This window comes from Aplidium turbinatum, chromosome 2, assembly GCF_918807975.1.
Source record: "Aplidium turbinatum chromosome 2, kaAplTurb1.1, whole genome shotgun sequence".
In the NCBI taxonomy this organism is placed as follows: domain Eukaryota; kingdom Metazoa; phylum Chordata; class Ascidiacea; order Aplousobranchia; family Polyclinidae; genus Aplidium; species Aplidium turbinatum.
The window spans coordinates 6316920-6336692 of record NC_137473.1 but is presented as its reverse complement, the minus strand read 5'-3'; the positions used below and the strand labels follow the sequence as shown (position 1 = coordinate 6336692).

General features: G+C 38.9%; 1 protein-coding gene across 1 annotated transcript; it reads right to left on the bottom strand.

Annotated features, from left to right (window-relative positions):
• Nucleotides 1-10663: 10663 nt before the first annotated feature.
• On the bottom strand, nt 10664-19193 carry LOC145765545 (uncharacterized). The gene is made up of 7 exons (XM_082577382.1): nt 19046-19193; nt 17690-17812; nt 16825-16898; nt 15900-16125; nt 14218-14323; nt 13656-13778; nt 10664-12699 (listed from the first exon to the last, which is right to left on the bottom strand). The coding sequence occupies exons 1-7, from the start codon at nt 19119-19121 to the stop codon at nt 12309-12311; spliced, it is 1119 nt and encodes a 372-aa protein (XP_082433508.1). The 5' UTR covers nt 19122-19193; the 3' UTR covers nt 10664-12308.
• Nucleotides 19194-19773: the final 580 nt, after the last annotated feature.

Sequence of the window (19773 nt, the reverse complement as noted above, 5' to 3'; positions counted from 1 at the left end):
ACCGTACAATAGAAATGTGCTAAACATAAAAGAACTGCAATAAACTCAGTAGCCTACCGGTAAGCAAACCTTATCAATAAAGCTTAACTGCAATGTTATTCTTCCAATTGGACAAAGAAAATGAAATGATTGTGCACTCATACACAATCTTTTTGTTAGCCTTTTAATTTTACCTGGCAAATTGAACATTTTTTGATTTGCCTGTATTGTCTTGGATCCAGGCTTGCGCGTTGCCGGTCAATGGTTGAGCAAAATGCAAATTGTTTTGAGAAAAACAGCTGATTGAGGAGAGTTTCCAGTTTTATAAATGAAAAGAAAAAAGTATGTCGGAGAATGAAAACTGCTTATAATTATTTTCCATCTTCTTAAAAAAAAATATAAACTACAATTGCTCCAAGTTGGACAATTGTCCTTAGAAAATAAATGCCATAAAATGTTCATTAAACAGGAGGATTTGTTCAATTCAATTTATTTTTCAATGTTGGAATGTAAAAAAGAAAACACAACGAAATAACGATGTGACAATAACACAAAATCTATCACGAAAGCAAAAACATTATTATACTATTTTGTTGCTTTCTGCTAAACTGAGGCAACATTGTTATATTTTCTGAAAGTGTTGCAGTCCTACCAAATTTCGGTTAAAATTATTTCGGTCTCTAGCAAGTTAATAACTTTTGTGTTTTATCGCTTTTTTCTACATCTTTGCTTTGTTGACATGTACGCTATTTTTTTTTACTAGGATGGTCAGAAATAAAAAATAAAGCTTTGGTAGAGAATTTGTTTTGTTGAACCATAGAGAAATAAAACAAAGTAACTTCAGCGGGTTTAACATGATGTATTACATACACAAATATAACATAATTAAAATAAACTCAAACGTTTTCGACACGTACATGTAGGCTACAATCATTCTTGTGTCACTCGTTCAGTTTATGTTTTTCAGTCTGGAGTGTCGTTAGTATACAGTTACAGTTATAATGCAAAGTCAAATTTACCTTACAATTTTCATTTTATTTATATTGCAGATATGTAATTCCTGATGAGGACACATGTAGCCTACGTGTCGAAAACGTTTGAGTTTATTTTAATTGTGTTATATTTGTGTATGTAATAAGTTACATCATGTTAAACCCGCTGAAGTTACTTTGTTTTATTTCTCTATGGTTCAATAAAAAATAACTAGAGTGAATGACTGAATTGGCATGCAAATGGATGATTAACAGATTTACAACGGCAACGTTTTGCTCAAAAAACACTTTGATTGATTGTCCTGAAATGCCATCAAAGAGCTCGAAAGTAAAATAGTTTAGTCTGAGTTGAAAAGCATTTATTTCGTTATGTCATTCTTAAACAGCTAACTCTGAACTAAATCCACGTTGAGTTTGCTAGGTTATTAAGTAGCCTAATTGTATGCAGAAATTGCAACATCACATGATTGGTTAATCTAGCTTAAGCTTTGTCAAAATATTCAGTTTTCTTGAATTTACACAAAATTTAACTTGTGGCCGTGCTAGTAATGGACCTGCACCCACTAGCGTACGCAAAAATGTTTTAGTACCCTAGTTAACGACGTAGGTTAGCCTAAGGCATTTAATATGTTTTGGATTGCACTGTCAAAGCAATTAACAATGTTGTTTTATAGACTAAGCCAATCTAACTAACCCTAACCAAACCCAATCCACCTACCCCACCCCCGGTATGCCAATATAGCATAGTGTTCTGTAAGCCAATTATAAGTTAGTAAGAAAGAAATTGATAAAGTCTAAAATAAAACCATATTGGGATATCATGAAGACGTCTGGGATATCAATGGCCAGTGGCGTAGCCAGGGGCGGGGTTTGGGGGTTACAACTCCCATTTTAGCACGCGTGTGACGTCACGATAGTGAGAATGATGCTTACAGTCTAAAAAAAACTTGCCTAATTTTAAACGAAACTGCACTAAAAGAGCGAGTTTTGCCAATACCAAACATTCAAACATCTCAGCCAAGAATTAGCAACAAGAAAGCATAGAGACTTAGCTTTATTTTCGAAAAATGCCGAAGAAAACATGATCTTATTCTTTTGCTATGCCACCTGACAGCACCATTTTACAGGAATATTCATACCCACATTTTTGTTAAAAATGCTCTCAGAATGCACCAAATTCAAAGTAATTTTTCAAAATTTTCTGGGGGAAACCCCCCAGACCCCTCGCCGCCGGGTGTCGTCTTAGGCGAAAACGTCGTCGTCAATACCCCCCTTTCAAAATTCCTGGCTACGCTGCTGTCAATGCTCCCCCCCCCCTTGAGAAGATCCTGCGTACGCCACCAGGGCCTATGAGAGGGGGTACGGAGGGTACGGTGTACCCTTGAGGCCCCAGGCCTGTGTTTGTTGGGGGGCCCGAAATTGTGGTTTTATAGTTTACGCGCAAAAACGTTTGCTTAAAACCATCTTAAACGACTGATTTCAAGCATAAAAGTTGTTATTGTTTAGTTCCTGGGGGGGTCCGTAATCTAGCAAAAGGGTCCAGAAAGGTAATCGATTGCTTTGCGAGCAAATTAGGGACCCAAAGTGGTAATTTAATGCTTTACGTGCAAAAATGTTCTGTTAAAAGCACCCTAAATTAAATCATAAAAGTTAGTTATTTTCCTGTCCGGGGAGGGAGGGGCATAGTGTAGCAAAAGCAGGTTTGAGAAAAACCCGAGCAGAAAGCCCGAATGTTTTTTGCTTTTTTTGTGTTTTTTAAAGAACTATTTGACAAAGGTAGTTTCACGCTTATTTCACTTCAAAATGAATTTCGGAGTTAAAGCAGGAGCCGGAGAATACTTTCGGAGGACGACCGGAGCCGGAGTTAAAGAAGTGACTCCTCTCGTTCACCTCTGCTAGTGCTGGACATGTGGTGAATGCAAAAGTTACTGAAGAAAGGTAAGGATTGGTCAGATCATTAACTTGATTATATTTTAACAAGATGTTATGTTTGAGCCTTGGTAGAGAGCAGCTTGGCTTGTACCAGATACATGATATAACACTCAGTAACGTTAACGGATTTAACATTAAACACACAAAAAAAAAACATGAAAAAACTACTAAATCTAACGTTTTCGACACCACATAGTGTCCTCTTCAGAAATAATTTTAAGCTACATCTAAGAGAAATAAAAAATTGAATTTAAAAATTTTACATTAAAGATGTACAATAAGCGACAGCACCATCAACAACTGACACACGAATTCAATGCAGGATACACAAATTGGCGAGGGACAGATCACATTATATAAACAACACAAAATAAAAGTTTTATTGCAGCCTGATACTAACTTATTATTGCAGCACAGATGTCCGATTCTGCAGTAACATGTCGTGTGGTGTGCAATACGCCTAAGCAAACATCCCACTTTTTGCCCAAGACAAAATAATTTTTTTCTGGAGTGAGAGGGGGGCCCGGAATGACTCTTCGTACTCCTAGTGAAAATTTCTCTCAGAGGCCCTGTACGCCACTGCCTGCACCTAACGCACATTTCAAAACCTTGAAGGTAGGATATGCTATCTTTGTTCGTTCATCAACATTCTGGTAGACCATAAGACTTATTGTAGCTACTGTATAGTGCTATTTTTTTTATTTCAAACACGTATCATGACGAGAAATAAAATGATTAAGACGAGATATATAGCACGAGAGAACTTCCTCAACTTAGAAAATATTTGGAATTTTTATACAAACTATTTGACTCTGAACTGCGGTTGGCACTTAACATGCAGATATCGAATTCAACCACGAACCATCAACCAATCAAAAGCGACGCTGTTCATGGCGTCATCAAGATTGCTTTTCTCGGAACAAAAGGAAAAACGCAACTTCCCACCACCGCCAAACAAAGTTCAATGTAATAATGAAAGTTAGCTCTCTGGCTGAATGCTGGAATGGTCACAATTGGACAGACAACGTAACACCTGATGGTTTGTGGTTGAATTGGATATCAACATGTTAAAGTGCCTACCCTGAAACTGCAATCTTTGCTTTGAAGTAGCCTACTGCCAAATAATATTTTCAAAAATATTGTACTTCACATAAAATTATTTGTAATTTATCAACTGATGAGGTGCTTCCGTATACATCAGTGTTTTGACATTTTTATTTCATCTAGCCTAGGCTACATTGGTCTTTTAATATTAGCTTATTGCCAAAGAGGTTAGGCCACATTCTGTTCTGTTCTCTCGTTTGACGTGTAATAGCTTAGATTGGCAATGCCTCCTCGTGCAGCCAAGATACGGTAGTTGGGTCCAGTTGTCGAATACCAGTGATTCCACTTGGGGGCCGTAAGATGGAACAATCGTGGAGTATGTGTTGCATTGTTTGTTCTACCGCTCCGCAGACACATATCGGGGAATTATGCAACCCCCACCTAAACAGATTAGCTCCAGTGCAGCCAACGTCACATCTGATCCTGTTCAATGTGACCCATGCCTTTCTTGAGAGGTCTGCTCTAGGAGGGATGGAGAGTGCTGGTATAACTGAAAACTGGGGAGGGATATGTGGCAGCTCGTTCCATTCCTGGGCCCATGTTTCCATGCAGCTGAAGTTCTTATCCACAAGTTGTGTAGCATATCGATGGAATGGGCGCCTTGATGATAGGCGTTGAGGTCTGACTGGTCCATTTGTTTGTGAGTGACTGTGGAGAAGGTGTAGAGCAGGCATGGCCAAATGGCGGATCGCGATCCGGTTCCGGATCTTTTCAACTTTTTTTGTGGATCTTTCAAGTTGGCTCTGTAAGAATCGTTATAAGTAGCAGGAAACCACGTTTCGATAGTATTGTGAAATCAAAGCCCACTGATCATATTTCTCACTAATACCAGACCTGTTTATTACAGCACACGCTTTGTTTTAGATTTACACAAATAATTGCATGTTTTTTGTAGCCTATTATACAAAAGGAAAAATGCACATCTTCAGCTCATTGTGGATCTCTAAGGTGTCAGATTTGGCGGTAATGGATCATGGCCAAAATTATTTGGCCATCCCTGGTTTAGAGGATCGAATCTCGCATGCAAAGCCAGTTTGTGAGAGGCTTCTTCTCTACGGACGTGAGCAGGAGCAATGCCAGCCAAAGTTGGCAGATAAGCAGTAGGTGTGGGGCGGAGACAGCCAGTGATGATGCGCAAGGTGTCGCTAATGCATACATCCATCTTTTTTGTGTGTCTGCTGCGGTTCCACATCGCTGAGGCATATTCGGTTGAGCTGTAGACTAAGGCTAGTGCACTTGTACGCAAGGTTGATGCTCGGGCTCCCCATCCTGTTCCTGCTAGGCTTCTCAAGAGGTTATTTCGTGAGGTAACCTTGGCACGGAGTGACTCGATGTGGGGTCTGTAGGTCAACTGCCGGTCAAGTTTTACTCCAAGGTAAGTTGGGTTTGCAGTAATGGTAAAGGATTTCCTTTTAGCGAGACAGACAGTTGACGCTGAGATTCCCGATTATTTAGATGGAAAGCAGAGATTGTTGTTTTCGACGCATTCAGTTTGAGCCTCCACTTGTCCAGATAGTCAGCCACCAGTTTCAGGTCAGTTTCAAGTTTTCTTTCCACCTCATGCCACTTCCTGTGAGCATATAGAAGAGCTAGATCATCCGCATAGCCATACTGTTGCGATGTAGTGCATGGAAGGTCACTTATATAGATATTAAATAGGAGCGGCGATAGTGTTGACCCTTGGGGGACGCCATTTTTCAGGCGGCGTGGTCTGGCCACCTTCTCACGGGCTTCAAAACCACTTTCGATGTCATCAGTAAGCTTGACAACCTGGTCAGTTGTGCATCGGCCGCGTCGGAATCCAGCTTGTTCTTCTGGCAGTTTTGTGTCAACGATTGGTTCGAGTCTGCTCAGTAAGAGACGCTCAAGTAACTTGTATGGCACACAGAGCAAGGAAATGGGCCTGTAACTTTTAGGGTTATCAGCTGGCTTGTTGGGCTTTCTAATGGTTATGATGTTAGCTTTCCTCCAGATCTTTGGGAGGAGCAACTTCTTTCGGCAGAATGACATGAACTATCACAGCCACTCTCTTGCGAGTGGTTCAATATGTTTAATTAGCTCTGGTGAGATTTTGTCTGGGCCTTGTGATTTGCCAGTTTTTAGGTGTTTGATGTCTGCGTCCAACTCAGAGATGTTAAAAGAGGTAGATAGGAAACAGCTTGAACTGGGTACCTTCCATAGTTGGTTGATTTCATTTTTCACTGCTCTGGCATGCGCTTTATCAGCTCCTTGATATTGGCCATTTGCGAGAAGTTGTTTCGCTATGGAGTTGGCCGTTATAGGGCATGGCTTTGGTTTCGTGGTCCTGCCTGTGAGGCGGTTGAGTGTTGACCAGGCTTTTCGACTTGAGTGGGTGAAGTCTATTCCAGCGACAGATTCCTCCCATCTATCTCTTTTTTTCCTATTGATGCAGTCTGTTAAATCAGTAGCGGCTGCCGCAGCTATCAAGCCATGTTCGGATGACATAAAAATATCATATTTTTGCTGACATTCGTTATCCCAGGTTGGGATAAAATTTCTCCTGCAGCTCCTTGGGATGGATAGCTTGGCTGCCTTGATGAGGTGTTGACAGAATTTTTTGTATGCTGCGTCCACTCCTACGGTGTTTGGTTCAGGAATCTGGTTACATTGCTGCTCTACAAGGTCGGTGTACTTTTCTCAGTCCACTTTCCGGAAGTTCCATCTTGGGATGTATTTGGTTGGTACTGGTCGAATTGGATTAGAAGGGACAATCAGTGAGGGTCGGTGTTGGGACCGAGGGAATTTCTCCAGTACAGCGCGATGCGGGAGGATTCCGCCAAGCTTCACAAAGGCCAAATCGGGGTTAGATGTGGTACCCCATCTAGCAGAGCGGAAACTATCAGGTTGTTTTGGGTCGTGCAGAAGCTGAGCCTCTACGAGGGATACCCAATCTTCCAAAGCTGTCCCATCAGAGTTAGTGATGTTATAACCCCATTGAATGCTGTGGCAGTTGAAGTCGCCAGCGTACATGCATGGGGAACTGAAGTTCGGGATCGAATCGTTCAGAAATCTTGTCTGTGGTGACTTGTAGACGTTAACAACGCATACGCTCTCGATAGTAGTAGCGACCCACTCTATGTCTGAGTCACTATCATCAGAAGAGGACACATGTGACCAAGTTGTAGCACTGTGCACAAACGTCGCAACTCCATGGATTTTACTAAGAGTGTAGGAGGCAAGTTGGAAGCCCGTTATCTTCAGGCGCGAAACATCCACACAGTGGGTTTCTTGGAGCAGGATGGCAGTCGATTGCAAGGGTTCAATCAGGTGTTCTAAAACTGTAGACTTGGCTCTTGAAAAGCCTTCCACATTGAGCTGCAGCAAGGTTATTCCTTCCTTTACGACATTCGTTGATGTCCGCCCTAATAAAGGCGCTTGATCGGGGTCGGGATTAATCGGAGACTGCAACTCCATTTGCATGTTGTTTGCTTCGGATAAGCTTTGCTTTCTCTTTGCTACTTGTCGGTTTGTTGTCATCAGTCGAATCCAGGGCTCACCACGTGGAGGTTGACAACTTGAGCCCCAAACCCTAACCCTACATTGAAATGCAAGAAAGGCGTAAAAAGTAATAAAAAACAAATTGACAACTTAACCTATACTTGGAAGATTTATCCAGCAGTGAGCAGTGATAAAATTTTTCTGAGAAGATTAAAGGATTAATTTCTATTGTTTTCACAGTTGGGAAGAACAAAACATCGAACTATAGCAACGATTTGAATGCAGTGGTCAAGGTGTGAGATGAACGCTCTCAAGAAACTGAAGGAAGTCATCAAATCGCAATAAGCCGAAAACTTTTGAAAGTAAAATGGTTTAATTCAAACGAAAATGATAGTATTAAAACTTTTCCTTTTTATGTATTTTGACTACCCTACCCTTTAGCACCAGCTTTATACCGTACGACAGTGTTTTTCAACCTAGAACCTACGTTATGTCACGGAACACTTTATGTATTAAAATAATCTTGCGGAACACCAAACGAAATTTTATAATGATGCAATAAAATAAACAACACAACATCAATTCATTCACGTTTAGTTTTTGTCAGTGCGACAACTGGACATGTTTAGATGTTCACAAATTGATATTCGGACAGAAATTGCAGAAAGACATTTGCAGAAAGATTTTCGACCGGTGGTCCATAGAACACTAGCCAAACTACTAAATTTCTTGCGGAACACCTGATGATCTTTCACGGAACACCGGTTGAAAATCACTGCCGTACGATATACTTCAAAGGTTTTGGTGAAAACCACACACTTTAGTTGTATTTTGCAAGGCTTTCAAAAATTGTAAAGGTTTTCAATTTTGTTTCGACCGCAAAACTAAGCGAAATAACAGGGATTTTGAAAGAAAATAAGTCATCAGGTATAGCAAACTTTAGATTGAAAGAACAGGATTTGTTTCAAGTTTTTTGTTTAAATTATAAGTCTACAATCTACTGTATATGAAACACCGTTAAATTAGATTCCATTATAGCCTATGACCAAACCAAACAAGTTCAACCACAGCGAGTTGACTTAAAACAAGCAAGCTTGCAGATCCTACATGCAAAACAAGTAGCCTACCTTGTATTTTGTACTGTTAATAATTTTTTTTTTACAAGCAGCCAATGTTATCCCTGGTGTGTTTTATGTGAAGCATTTATCGTATATCCTCCAACGTGGGTTAGTTACAGAAGCATCTATCTTGAGAACCCCTGAATTGGACTACAAAATAAAAATTAGATATTAAAATAAAAATATAATAAAAATTACATAAAGAAAGCAATAAATCGTAGAATGTAATTAAAATTAAACGGGAATAATAATAATGCTTGTTTTGTATAACGCTGTATCTATCGCAGATATGAGTTGTTCCCAGCGATTCACAAAGCAGACAGTGTCAGTGCAGCCGTACAGAGTCGCAACTGAGTACATTATTACCCGAACTTATTCCATTGCTCAGTGCCAAGCAGGAATTACATTCAATACCGTTTTTAAACAGTCTTTGACATAACCAGACAGGGAATCGAACCTACCGATTTAGACTCGAACGCACTAACCACTAAGCCACCGAGCCGGTTACCATAGCTGTAGACTATATATTTATTTAATAGCCTATTACCATCAAAGTTTAATACAAAAAAAACATTCTCAATTCTCAAGTTCTCAAATTTACACAAAGTTTAGACCTGTAGGCTATTTGCTATTCAACTAAAAATCCTTGTTTGCAGCAGCAGCAGTTTCAACTTTGAAACTGACCCAAAATCACACAAGAACACCATCTATATCATTGTTTTAACGCTTGTGATCCATGTCGTTTTGTCACTTCTACTGTAGGCCTACATTTGATGCAGTCAATTTAGGTGGCCATGGTTACCATAAAACATTGTAACGTTTTGAAAGGCGCTTCTGGCTCCGTTTTGTTTTGGCATCACTATCTTCTCTATGGACAAATCTCCTTGCTTTTTATATAAAAGCATATACTGAGCGCACGCACACTGTTAGTCATGATGTCTAATGCCTAGCACGGAATAACCATCAACTAAACTATTCAGAATCTTTTATTTGCAACTTTCCGATAAAAAAAATCTTTTTTGTTCCCTTCTTACTCTCTCTTTCTTGTCTTTTTCTTGACAAGCGATGTTGAAACCCACTAATCTACTCTGCGAGAAGACTTTGCAAAGAGCAAACTTCGTGTGACTGCGATATGTATGTAAAATAAATTATACAAATTACATACTAGCACTTGATTATCACGAAAAATAATCGAACAATTGAAGCGATTCGAGAGCAGCGATCAAAGTGCGTGCTCTCAAGAAATTAGGTTATGCATGTGGGAAGGTCTCTCTATCGGCGCGTAATTATTTGATGACAATGGAATGCAGGAAATCGCTAAAATTTGCATTATTTGTTACAGATTTGTTTTCGAAATGGTGAAGGATCACTAATTGCAGTTGTTTCAAAAATCAGGTCGTTTCTCTACAATGAAAAGAAAACGCAGTTTAAGCTTGTTTTTGGTAGAACGTTGTATTTTCGCTAAGTGGATGTCTTTTGCAGCAAACACCAGTTTGCATCAATGTCTTATTGATATCTTCAATCAAAGAAACTTTACAGCAGGTTTAGTTTGTATTCGTTACACGATTAACAATACTTGTTAATGTTTAAAAGGCGAATTATTTTCTGAATAAAAATAAGTGCACAAATACTTGATAATGTTTCAATCATACTTCAGAGCACAAAATACGAATAAGAAAAGTAGCCTACCCATTATCATTCATAATCACTTTTTGATTAGCTCATGTTTACTCAAAGCAACTCTAACACAAAAATAAAAACTGTCTTTTCAGAAAAAGAGTATCTTTTAAGAAAAATAGATTTTTGTTTTCTTTAAACATTCTTCTGCACTTGGGAAACATATATCTTTGCATCAACCTTGTCCTTTTGTGCTGTGAGTTACTTTTGAAAACGAAATATCGTCTATCACAATTGAATCACACTACACCAAGTTAGACGTCCACTCTTAATCCGACCAAGTTGATTTGGATCTGGTGTTGTTTGATTAACGAAACTATCCGCACATCAGATTCGAGTTATCTACCTCAGCACTGCGTCTGCCAAATTAGCAAAAACATAAAACAATAAACAAAAATTCAATTCAATTCAATTCAATTTATTTTTCTTTGTCAGAAAACCTTTAGCAAGCCTAACATTTGCAAAACGTGGTCTTTCATGCAGAGAAGAAACAGTGAAAATTAAACTTGATATTGGGTTTAGTGGTTAATGTTGATTTGCGCTGAGCAAAGGTGAAAGAATTAAGCAACACCAATGCCATCTATTGGCTTTATATTAGGGTAGAATGACCCCATCAGAAATCTTAGTTATTTCGGACTAAAGGTTTAGGCAGCAAGAAAACAATCAGTGATAACTTGTGCAAACTACGCCATGTTACAGGCTATGGGGCGCCGAAGATAATGCAAAGAATTGTGATTTGTGACATTTATAAAACAATTCAACATTTAATACAATGTTAAAACGTTGCAATACCACAAAACCTATTTTTTTGGGAGCAAGATAAAATTTTGCGGGATGCGATTACTCTCCCAAGCCCTTCAGAGACTAAGTCCATGAGAGCATCGCGACTCATTCGCCTCATCTTTTGTTTGTTTTCGTTATACAGCGAAATAAACCAGACTGCTACTATTCAACAACGCTTTACGATGTTAACCAGCCACTTTGTTCACCTAACGTTCATTTAAATAAGGCAGGTATGAAATTGTATGAAATATATCCCTAAGATTTGTCAAAAACAGTGCAAAATCAATAAAAAACACACATGGAAGATTTATAGAATAATGGTTACAGGTACAATAACTTACCCAAACAGTAAAAACACAAAAAATCTTATTGGATCAAAATGTTTTAGAAAAATTATATTTCATCAGAATCAGTTGCATAAACAAAATAATACAGTATATACAAACGACAAACCAAAATTTTACATGATAAAATATTTGGAAAAATGTAATTTTGGTAATAAATGCGTCTACATAGCGGTTGTCATCACAAAATTCACAATAACTTTTAATCTTTGCTGTTAGCAGCCAATTATAAATTATGATTGAGCTTTTCTGGTGTTTGAGCGACTTTGGGACAAATCAAAATGGCGCTTATTCTAACCAGATGGTTTTCGTAGTTTGCCGGGTAATAGTCACTCAGCTCTGTGTTGATAACTATAAGAGGAAAATCACTCAGTTTTAACGCGTCATCGCAATTTCTACCAACTTACTGTGGATAGCCTTTACAAGCCTTAAAAATAGGCTCGCCGCTTGATAACAAGAAACATAAAAAAATATCAAAATAGTATATTGGATAAGCTACCAAGAAGGATTGCATTTCCGAGAACAGGACCAAGGGTTTCAAATTGTTAATGCTAACATTTAATGCTAACATTTATGACACGAAAGTTTAAATATCATAGACCAGTATAAGAACTAAGGAAACACTTGTAGCCTACTAGGAGCAACAAAAAGAATAGACGATGGTTTGCATGAAAGACAGGTTGTATCAAGTTTCATGGCAAGTCTGGAAAGCTGGTTTCTAGAAGCTTCATCCTCACTGTTGAAACAGGGCTATCGTTCGATGCTTCACCAGCAGAGCATTTAAGAACAGTTTATTTTACATTTGTTTACCCCTAGAAATTCCTGGGTAAACTTTTAATGTTTAAGACAACTTTTCACAGAAGGCAAGAGCCAAATATTCTCTTCGAACGCAAGTGGTTGTTCACTTCTCCACACAATTGTCAATGTGAAATGTTTTGGTAATTGGAGCTGCTTTTGGGTTTCCTTGAACGGTTAGATCTATCACCGGGAGTTGGAATAGGGTCGTTTATAATTGGAGGCTGTCGTCTATCTAAGGTGAAGCGGCCACTTTTTGATGAGGATTCTCTTGTTCTTGAAAGGGTATTAGTGGGGTAACGGGGGTTTTCCGTGAGATAGGAACGATTACTGGTGTTGTTTGGGGCGCTAAGAGCTGGGGACCTGTTGTAAGGATACTGATCTCTGTGCGTGGGGGAATGATTATGCGGATATCGACTAGATGTGGGTACGTCGATGAAATTTGTGTTATCAATGCAAGTATTTTCGTACTCATCCTCCGCGTCGTCCCAAGAATCCAGAGATCGCCCGGATATTCTATAAAATTACAAAACATTAATGGTCACATTATGAGGTTGGTGCTAGCTTGGCCATAATAGCTTTAAACAACGACAAGATGCCATAAAAGTTATTTCAGTTGTCTTTGTCAAAACCACTGCAACAGCCGATGTTATCAGCGTATAGTTGCTCGTTACTGGTTTCATTGATACTTCTGGTAAGTTTTTGTTTAGTTACAAGTTACGACGTTTTTAAAATTGTATACACAGTGCCGACCAATTGTGTTTATTTGTGCGTAAGGCAATAAGAACATAGTTTCGGGAGAGGGTTTGCTTTTTTATACCAAACACAGGCAAGACACAACAATAACACAGGGTTGAGCATTACAACAGTATATTACATATTTACAAATAGTTCAACGTGGTCACGCCGTAAATACGATAAAAGGATTGAAAGAGTGCAACAACTAAAGTTTTTGATGCCATTTAATGTAAACCGCAAATGTTATAAGGAAGTTTGTGAAACAATAATTTGACGCGGTCCTTTAACTTCATGCTTCGCGCATCTCCTGTTGTCAGCGGTGAGGGTTCGATTCTAGGGGTGTGCGCTTGTGCAACGTATTTCAAGGACTGTTTTCTATTTAGCGGCACCAAGTAGATGAATTAATCCGATGACTTTTACAAGTATGCAAAACTGTTAAGATTAGACCCTGAAAGGGATTGGTCAGTCCTAGGGTAAAGAGATTTGCACAGTGAAGTTTTCGATTGTCGTTAAAGTGTTGTTGCCGATGGAATTATTCCATCCACAAGGTACGGCTGAATGGAGAGCTGTCCTTGAAATGCGTTGCTTAGGCGTACACCCCGAAAGCCGAACCAGTGCCGCTCAATCTTGAGTAGGCCACGTAACCACTGAGCTAACGGGGATTTTAATCTTCTTAAAATAATAAAAGAAGCAAGCTACAGGAGGCTACAAAAGAAGCAAGCGCATAATCAAACCTGTTCTCCGTGTTTGAACTGAAATGAACATTGGGTAAGGTGGTGTTGCGATCAGTCATGGGATGTTGTGGCCTCATCAATGACAATGTGCGTTGTGGCAGTTGAGGATGGTCAGGAGCTAATCTATAAAGGAAAGTCGTAAAAGTTTCAAAAATACGACAAACTCACGACAGACACGACTTACAGCAGGTTCGGATATGAGGCTCAGGAGTTAAAGTTTTTGCATACTTTAAAGTTTAAAGTATCATCAGCTAAGGATATCTAAAGAAGGGAATACGAAGGCTCATAGCGATTGCTTTATTCTCACACTAAAGTAACTTGAAGACCTTGCGATCGTTGATGGTGTGGTCTGCGGTCTGTTCCTCGGCACCACATTCACAAGAGGAGATGGGTCATTATGGTGCTAAACACTGTTAGACCTAAAGACTTCCGAAAACGTTTTGTTTCGAATTCATCACGCAACAAAATTGGCTTTTATTTTAAAACGATACCGAGACTATAAATTTCACAGAATTTTTCGAGATTTGCAACTTTTTTTTTCAAACAGCTGAAACGACATCACCTTGAAACTGCACTGACAGAGGGCGCCGAGGAGTCATTCGTGCTGTACCGGCTCTGTTGGGAGGCCGTCGTGGTTCCTGCCACTTGAGCTCCTCTTTTCACATATTCTGGAAACAAAAATGACTTCTAAATAACAAAATAGTAGAAGAAAAAGTAATTCAAATTACAATTGGTTGTTTACTCTATTTCGAGAACACAATCATAGCCCTAATAATGTAGGCTAGGGCTTCTTAGTAGGCTAAACCGTTTAAAGCAAGGGTTCTTAACCAGGGGTGCACGCACCACTAAGGGGTGCGAAACCTGTGTCTAGGCGGTGCGAGGATGCTGAATTATCAAAGTTTGTTATAATATGACGTAAGAAGCAAAGTTATTTTACCAGGTTTCAACAAAAATTTCGAACTGTAGGTGTCTATTACTTATCAGCCAATCCTAGGAGGGGATGAGTGAACTGGTTGGTGATTTCAAGGTGGTGCCGATAAAGCAAAAGGTTAAGAACCACTGGTTTAAGTGACACTCGTCAATACACAACTACTAAAAGTTGAAACAAAGTATAGAAAATGAGAGTTTCTACCATAGAACATAATTATTTCCACTCACAAGTGTAAGCCTACCTATAGCTTCGTATAAATGCCAAGAATTATTATCAGTTACATTTCATCGCAGCAATGGTGACAAGTTTTCCCATACTGTAAGAACAAACAATTCTCGATTCCAATAACAATACAGCAAAACTAAAACCAATGACTCACACAAAGTAAAACCAATAACCACATGATCTTATGTGGTAGCACTTCGTAACGACAATTCGTAGTTTAGTCATTTGCAGGCTTTCCAATACCAAAAAGTCCAACGCTTAACTTACAGGCGTGGCCGCAACCGTGGCATGTTAAGCCTGCCACCGGTGATGATGGACATTTCCTACGGGTTGGTCTATTTCGACACTTTTCTGGCTTGTTGACCACATTGTACAACAACAGACGCAGGCCCTACAAAAAGGTATCGCGGCCAAAGGAATTGGCTTGCGGTAAAAGCGACTTGGCTTGCGGTAATCGCGGTAAAAGGTATTGACTTGCTGGCCAGACTTTGGACGCCCTTGCTTTACAAGTAGTCTGTGCGAAGCTGCCATGATTAAGCTCTTAAAGGAGCTTCCTCACTCCAGGATAAAGACTTGCACAAACAATCACCGAAAGATACTTTCGATGTGTGGTATTGCAATTGTAGCATTATGGCTGCAGATGATCAACGCGTCTGTCTAGAAACTTAGCTCGATCACCAGTAACATTGACAGGAAGGTCCAGGGGGTATTTGATGATTTTAGGGTTTGTAACCTTTCCAAGGGGTTCCGAAACTTGATGAAACCATCGTGTATTCTTTGGATAGGTCCATTTTTTTAGAAGTGTTTTAACTTGGGCCCCAAGGATTTCATTGGTACCGGGCCCAACTTATCCTGTTAACGGCCCTGTCGATCACTACCAAGAGCAAGTGACTGAACTTTGGGCAAGATATGTAATCCTGTACTTGAAGGTGGACACAAATAGTAGCTCTCTTGTTTTCTTGTCTGCTTGTAGATGTTTATCCACTGAACGTAAAAGCTCAATAATGGTACAGCAATTTTCTGATGCTTAATTAATATGCTGCTCACGTACAATCACTGTCATAAGCGTAGGTTAATACTGCACTTACGAAGATGTGGCTTTTTTGTATCCTTAGGCATTAACTTTTTCTCTTGCTTCACATAGAACACAGCATATGCAGTTGCAATGATCGCCACTACAAAAAATATCGACGGCAGAACGAAAACAAGAATTTTGCAAAGGTCTGTTGGCTGGTCTACTCCAATAACTGTGATGGTAAATTTGTTTGTAGAATCAGCGAAGATTAAGTAATTTCCTGTGTTAGCTTCGTCGACCTAAAAAATAATTTCTATTTGAAACCAGAGTTTAGCATTGTAGGCTTGACATTTGAGTAGCTCTCTTTAAGAAGCCTAGCCAGGAGTGGGTCCAGAAAATAGCCTGGTTTGGTTTGGTTTTGAATCTTTATCCTCGGACTGACAAAGCCTTGGTAGGTTATTCCTGGTAGTTGTGCATACTTGTAGAGGCTCTTGACGCATGGCCGGTCACCGAGGTTGGCAGAGTGAAGTTTTCCGATTGTTGAAGTGTTGTTGCCGGGGAATTATTCCATTCACTAAATGCCGCTGAATGGAGAGCAGTCCTTAAATGCGTTGCTCAAGCGCACACTCCGAGAGTCGAACTTACGCCGCGTGATCTTGAGCCGGGCGCGTAACCACTGAGTTAACGGAGCGGAGAGAGGAGAGAGCCTTAGAGGAGGAGGCGATATTGATAAGTTATTGTTGCCACTAGTCGTTCAAGAGAAAATACCGCAATGCCCCATTTGTGCTGTTATGCAGCCTTTAGTCAAAGCCGGGCTTGGTTAGTCCATTCCTGTTACGACTTATAGCCAATGTAGACTATTTGTTCCAACCGAAAAAAATTTGGAATTTCCAATTAAATAAATTGCAAAGTTAGAACCCATCGTTTTTTATTAAACTTTTTGGTGTTCAGAAAACAACTAAATAATTAAATGAAAGAAAAAAATGTTAAAGTCCAACCGGTAGAAAATGAATGTAAATTGTTCCATGCTGTCCGTTGTCTTCTCGAATGTCATAGAAGTGTTTGACAGCATCTAAAAACGAAATAGAAATATTTAGTCTTTTAGTTGTCAGATGGTTTCGATGCTTGAGTTTGAAATAGGCTTTTGCATAACGTTGTTAGTTAAACAAATGTTAGCACCTCTACAAAAGTCGCAGTCTCTAGGGAGCTGATTTTGTTTACTGCCCATCAAACTTTCAACTAAATATAAATGAACAAAAAAACATTTTGAACGACAATAAAATCGTTATTCAACTCCACTTAAGAAACAGTTGTCAGGTTTGTACGTCGAAGCATATTTTTAGCAGCTTGGGTTTGAGCTTAAGTTAAACACAAAGCTTAAATTTTTCATATTTTAGGTTATTTTATTAAAAAAAATGCAATTTCTGATAACCTTCTTTTGGTAAATCAAACAAACCGAATGCATCATAAGCAAAGATGCAGACCAAGAACATAAGTTGAATGAAGTTCCAATAGCTCAGTTGGTTAGCACGTGACTTCGTGAACGAAGAAGCTTCAAGATCAAGCGGCGCTGGTTCGACTCTAGGAGTGTGCGCTTGAGCAACGCATTTCAAGGACTGCTCTCCATTCAGCGGCACCTAATGAATGGAATAATTCCTCGGCAAAAACACCTTAACAATAGAAAAACTTCACTCTGCAAATCTCGGTAACCGGCCCTGCGTTAATTTTATTTTTCCATGTGAACTAACAAATTAAGTTTGTACCCTTGCAATTCAATCTCCTACACCCCGATTTCTAAACCCCACTGAAGCAGGTTGCATAACTGGTTAAAAATCTTTTTTCTTACACTTTTAAGATACGTACTGCCATTAAAAGAAACAGATATGTTGAGATCTGCCTTGCTGGATATGTTGTAGAATATTTTGATGGTTTGCTCAATTCCCTTTATGACGTCAAATTGGCTGGGACCAATCAGCGTCAAAGTAGCTGAAAAAAAAATTTATCCGTCACTGATAGAAAGTTCTCGTATCTGCCTGAGCTAGCTCAGTTTACCATTGCCAGGGGCGTTGACAGGGGGCCTAGGTGGTACTTTAGGACTCGGGCCCGGAATATTTAGGGGACCCGGATTTAAAAAGATTCTCCGCGACTTCAAACATTATCAATATCTTAATATAATCAGATCTAAAGGAATTGCCATCAGAGGTTAAATAGCCACTTCAGCCGTCAGTTGGTAAAGTACCGGCCCCCTTCCGGGTATAGTGATTTCCCTAACCACGATTTTTTTTTCAAAAACACGAAATATTTTTCTTCACCCATTCTTTAATTCTGAATATATATTCTTTGGTGGTAATCACTTTTAGGTACTTGGGTCTACTTTACAAAATATTACTATCAGTTGTAAACTCCAACAACTTTAAACATACCGACGAAGATCGTGATTGAGAGCAAGGATTTTGCGGTTTACGAAGTAATTCCTAATGCGTAATTGCGCAGTTGGGGAAATTCATGGATACAACAAATCTTTGAGAATATTATATAAATAATATTCCTCTTAATTTTCTACTTTGAACGGCATGTGTCATCCTCATTTTAACAGCACATCAATAAACGTTTGTACATAACCTTTATATTCATAACATTGTCGATGAAGGGGCCCGAAAATAAATTGGTACCGGGCCCGAGAAATCCTGTCAACGGTCCTGATTCATTGCTAAGGCTATAACAGAAACCATAGACTAGGCTATAGGACGAGTGACATTATTTAGAAAACTGTGGCCTTATTTTAGAATGTAAGTAGGCTAATTTAAATATTTTCATCGTAATATTATCGAAAACTATCAAAAATAAAAATAAAATATGAAATAAACAAGCGACTAACATTTAAATCACAAATTAAAAAGAAAAAAAAAAACTACTAAACTTTGCTTGCAGCTTTGAATGTTGTATAATCAAACTACCATAGTTTTTAATGTCTTTCTTTCAATTTTTATTACTTGTCAACCTATCTTTAGTTTAAACGTAACTTGCAATGCTTGAAAATGTCACTTTAAGACACGGAAAACAGCTGATTCGATGTCCAGCATAGGTTCTTGCTGCCTCTTGCGAATTTATTTTTATTAAATACTAATCGTATTGATTAATGCTCACAACAGACGAAAAAATGCTCTTTTCTCTTATATTAATAGAGGCTTAACAAATCTACTTAGGCTATATACTCACATGCAAAACAATAAGGACTATAAGCCACAAGCAATGCGATAATGCATTTCCATAGCTGAGTTCCTACTTTGCGCATCTCCGGCTCATACAAATGTAGCTTACATAGGCTACATGTACCGGCTAAAGATTTAAATCTGATTCACTTTTTATGAAGACATTTCAACCTACATTTCAGAGTGTAAAATAATCGATATAATTAGGAAATTAAAAACTGAAATAATATAAGCTAAAGCTAGTGACAAAACATAGCTGTTTACTCTAATCAGTAATTTATAATAAAGTAGGCTATTGGATCACCTTCTTGAGTGTTAAATCGTGTGCTCACAAGTTCATGTGTGCTCACATCACAAGCCCCGCTCTAGTTTTTAAACAACCATTCAATCACAGAAAGTTGCTTTAAATTTTTAAATAAATTTAGTTGAAAAGTAAAAAAAATGTTATCATTGAATATCACGATAGCCTATTCTAGGACGTCGGACAGGGTATGGGATGGAATGAAATGGAAGACGTTTTTTCCATCTTCTATCCTGAGATTTTGTTTGTTTGTTTGTTTATCTTTATCCTGCATTGCGGGAAAGCGGACTTGAGCGCTATGCATCGGTGTACTCCTTCCGACATACACCTGACCCACGCTGCAGCCGACGGCAATGTCTGTTTTCAGGTTGTCTACTTTACTTATGACTTAAATTTGGTACTACCCATTACTCGAAATCGATCACTAGGTAGAG

What these genes read in the sequence shown, in the direction of transcription:
- LOC145765545 (XM_082577382.1), bottom strand. Translation starts at nt 19,121, where the DNA reads ATGCGCAAAGTAGGAACTCAGCTATGGAAATGCATTATCGCATTGCTT. An exon ending in TTTACATTCATTTTCTACCG is followed by an intron (nt 16,126 to 16,824) that starts GTTGGACTTTAA and finishes ATTATTTTTTAG; the next exon opens with GTCGACGAAGCTAACACAGG. An exon ending in TACAAAAAAGCCACATCTTC is followed by an intron (nt 14,324 to 15,899) that starts GTAAGTGCAGTA and finishes TTTTGTTTCCAG; the next exon opens with AATATGTGAAAAGAGGAGCT.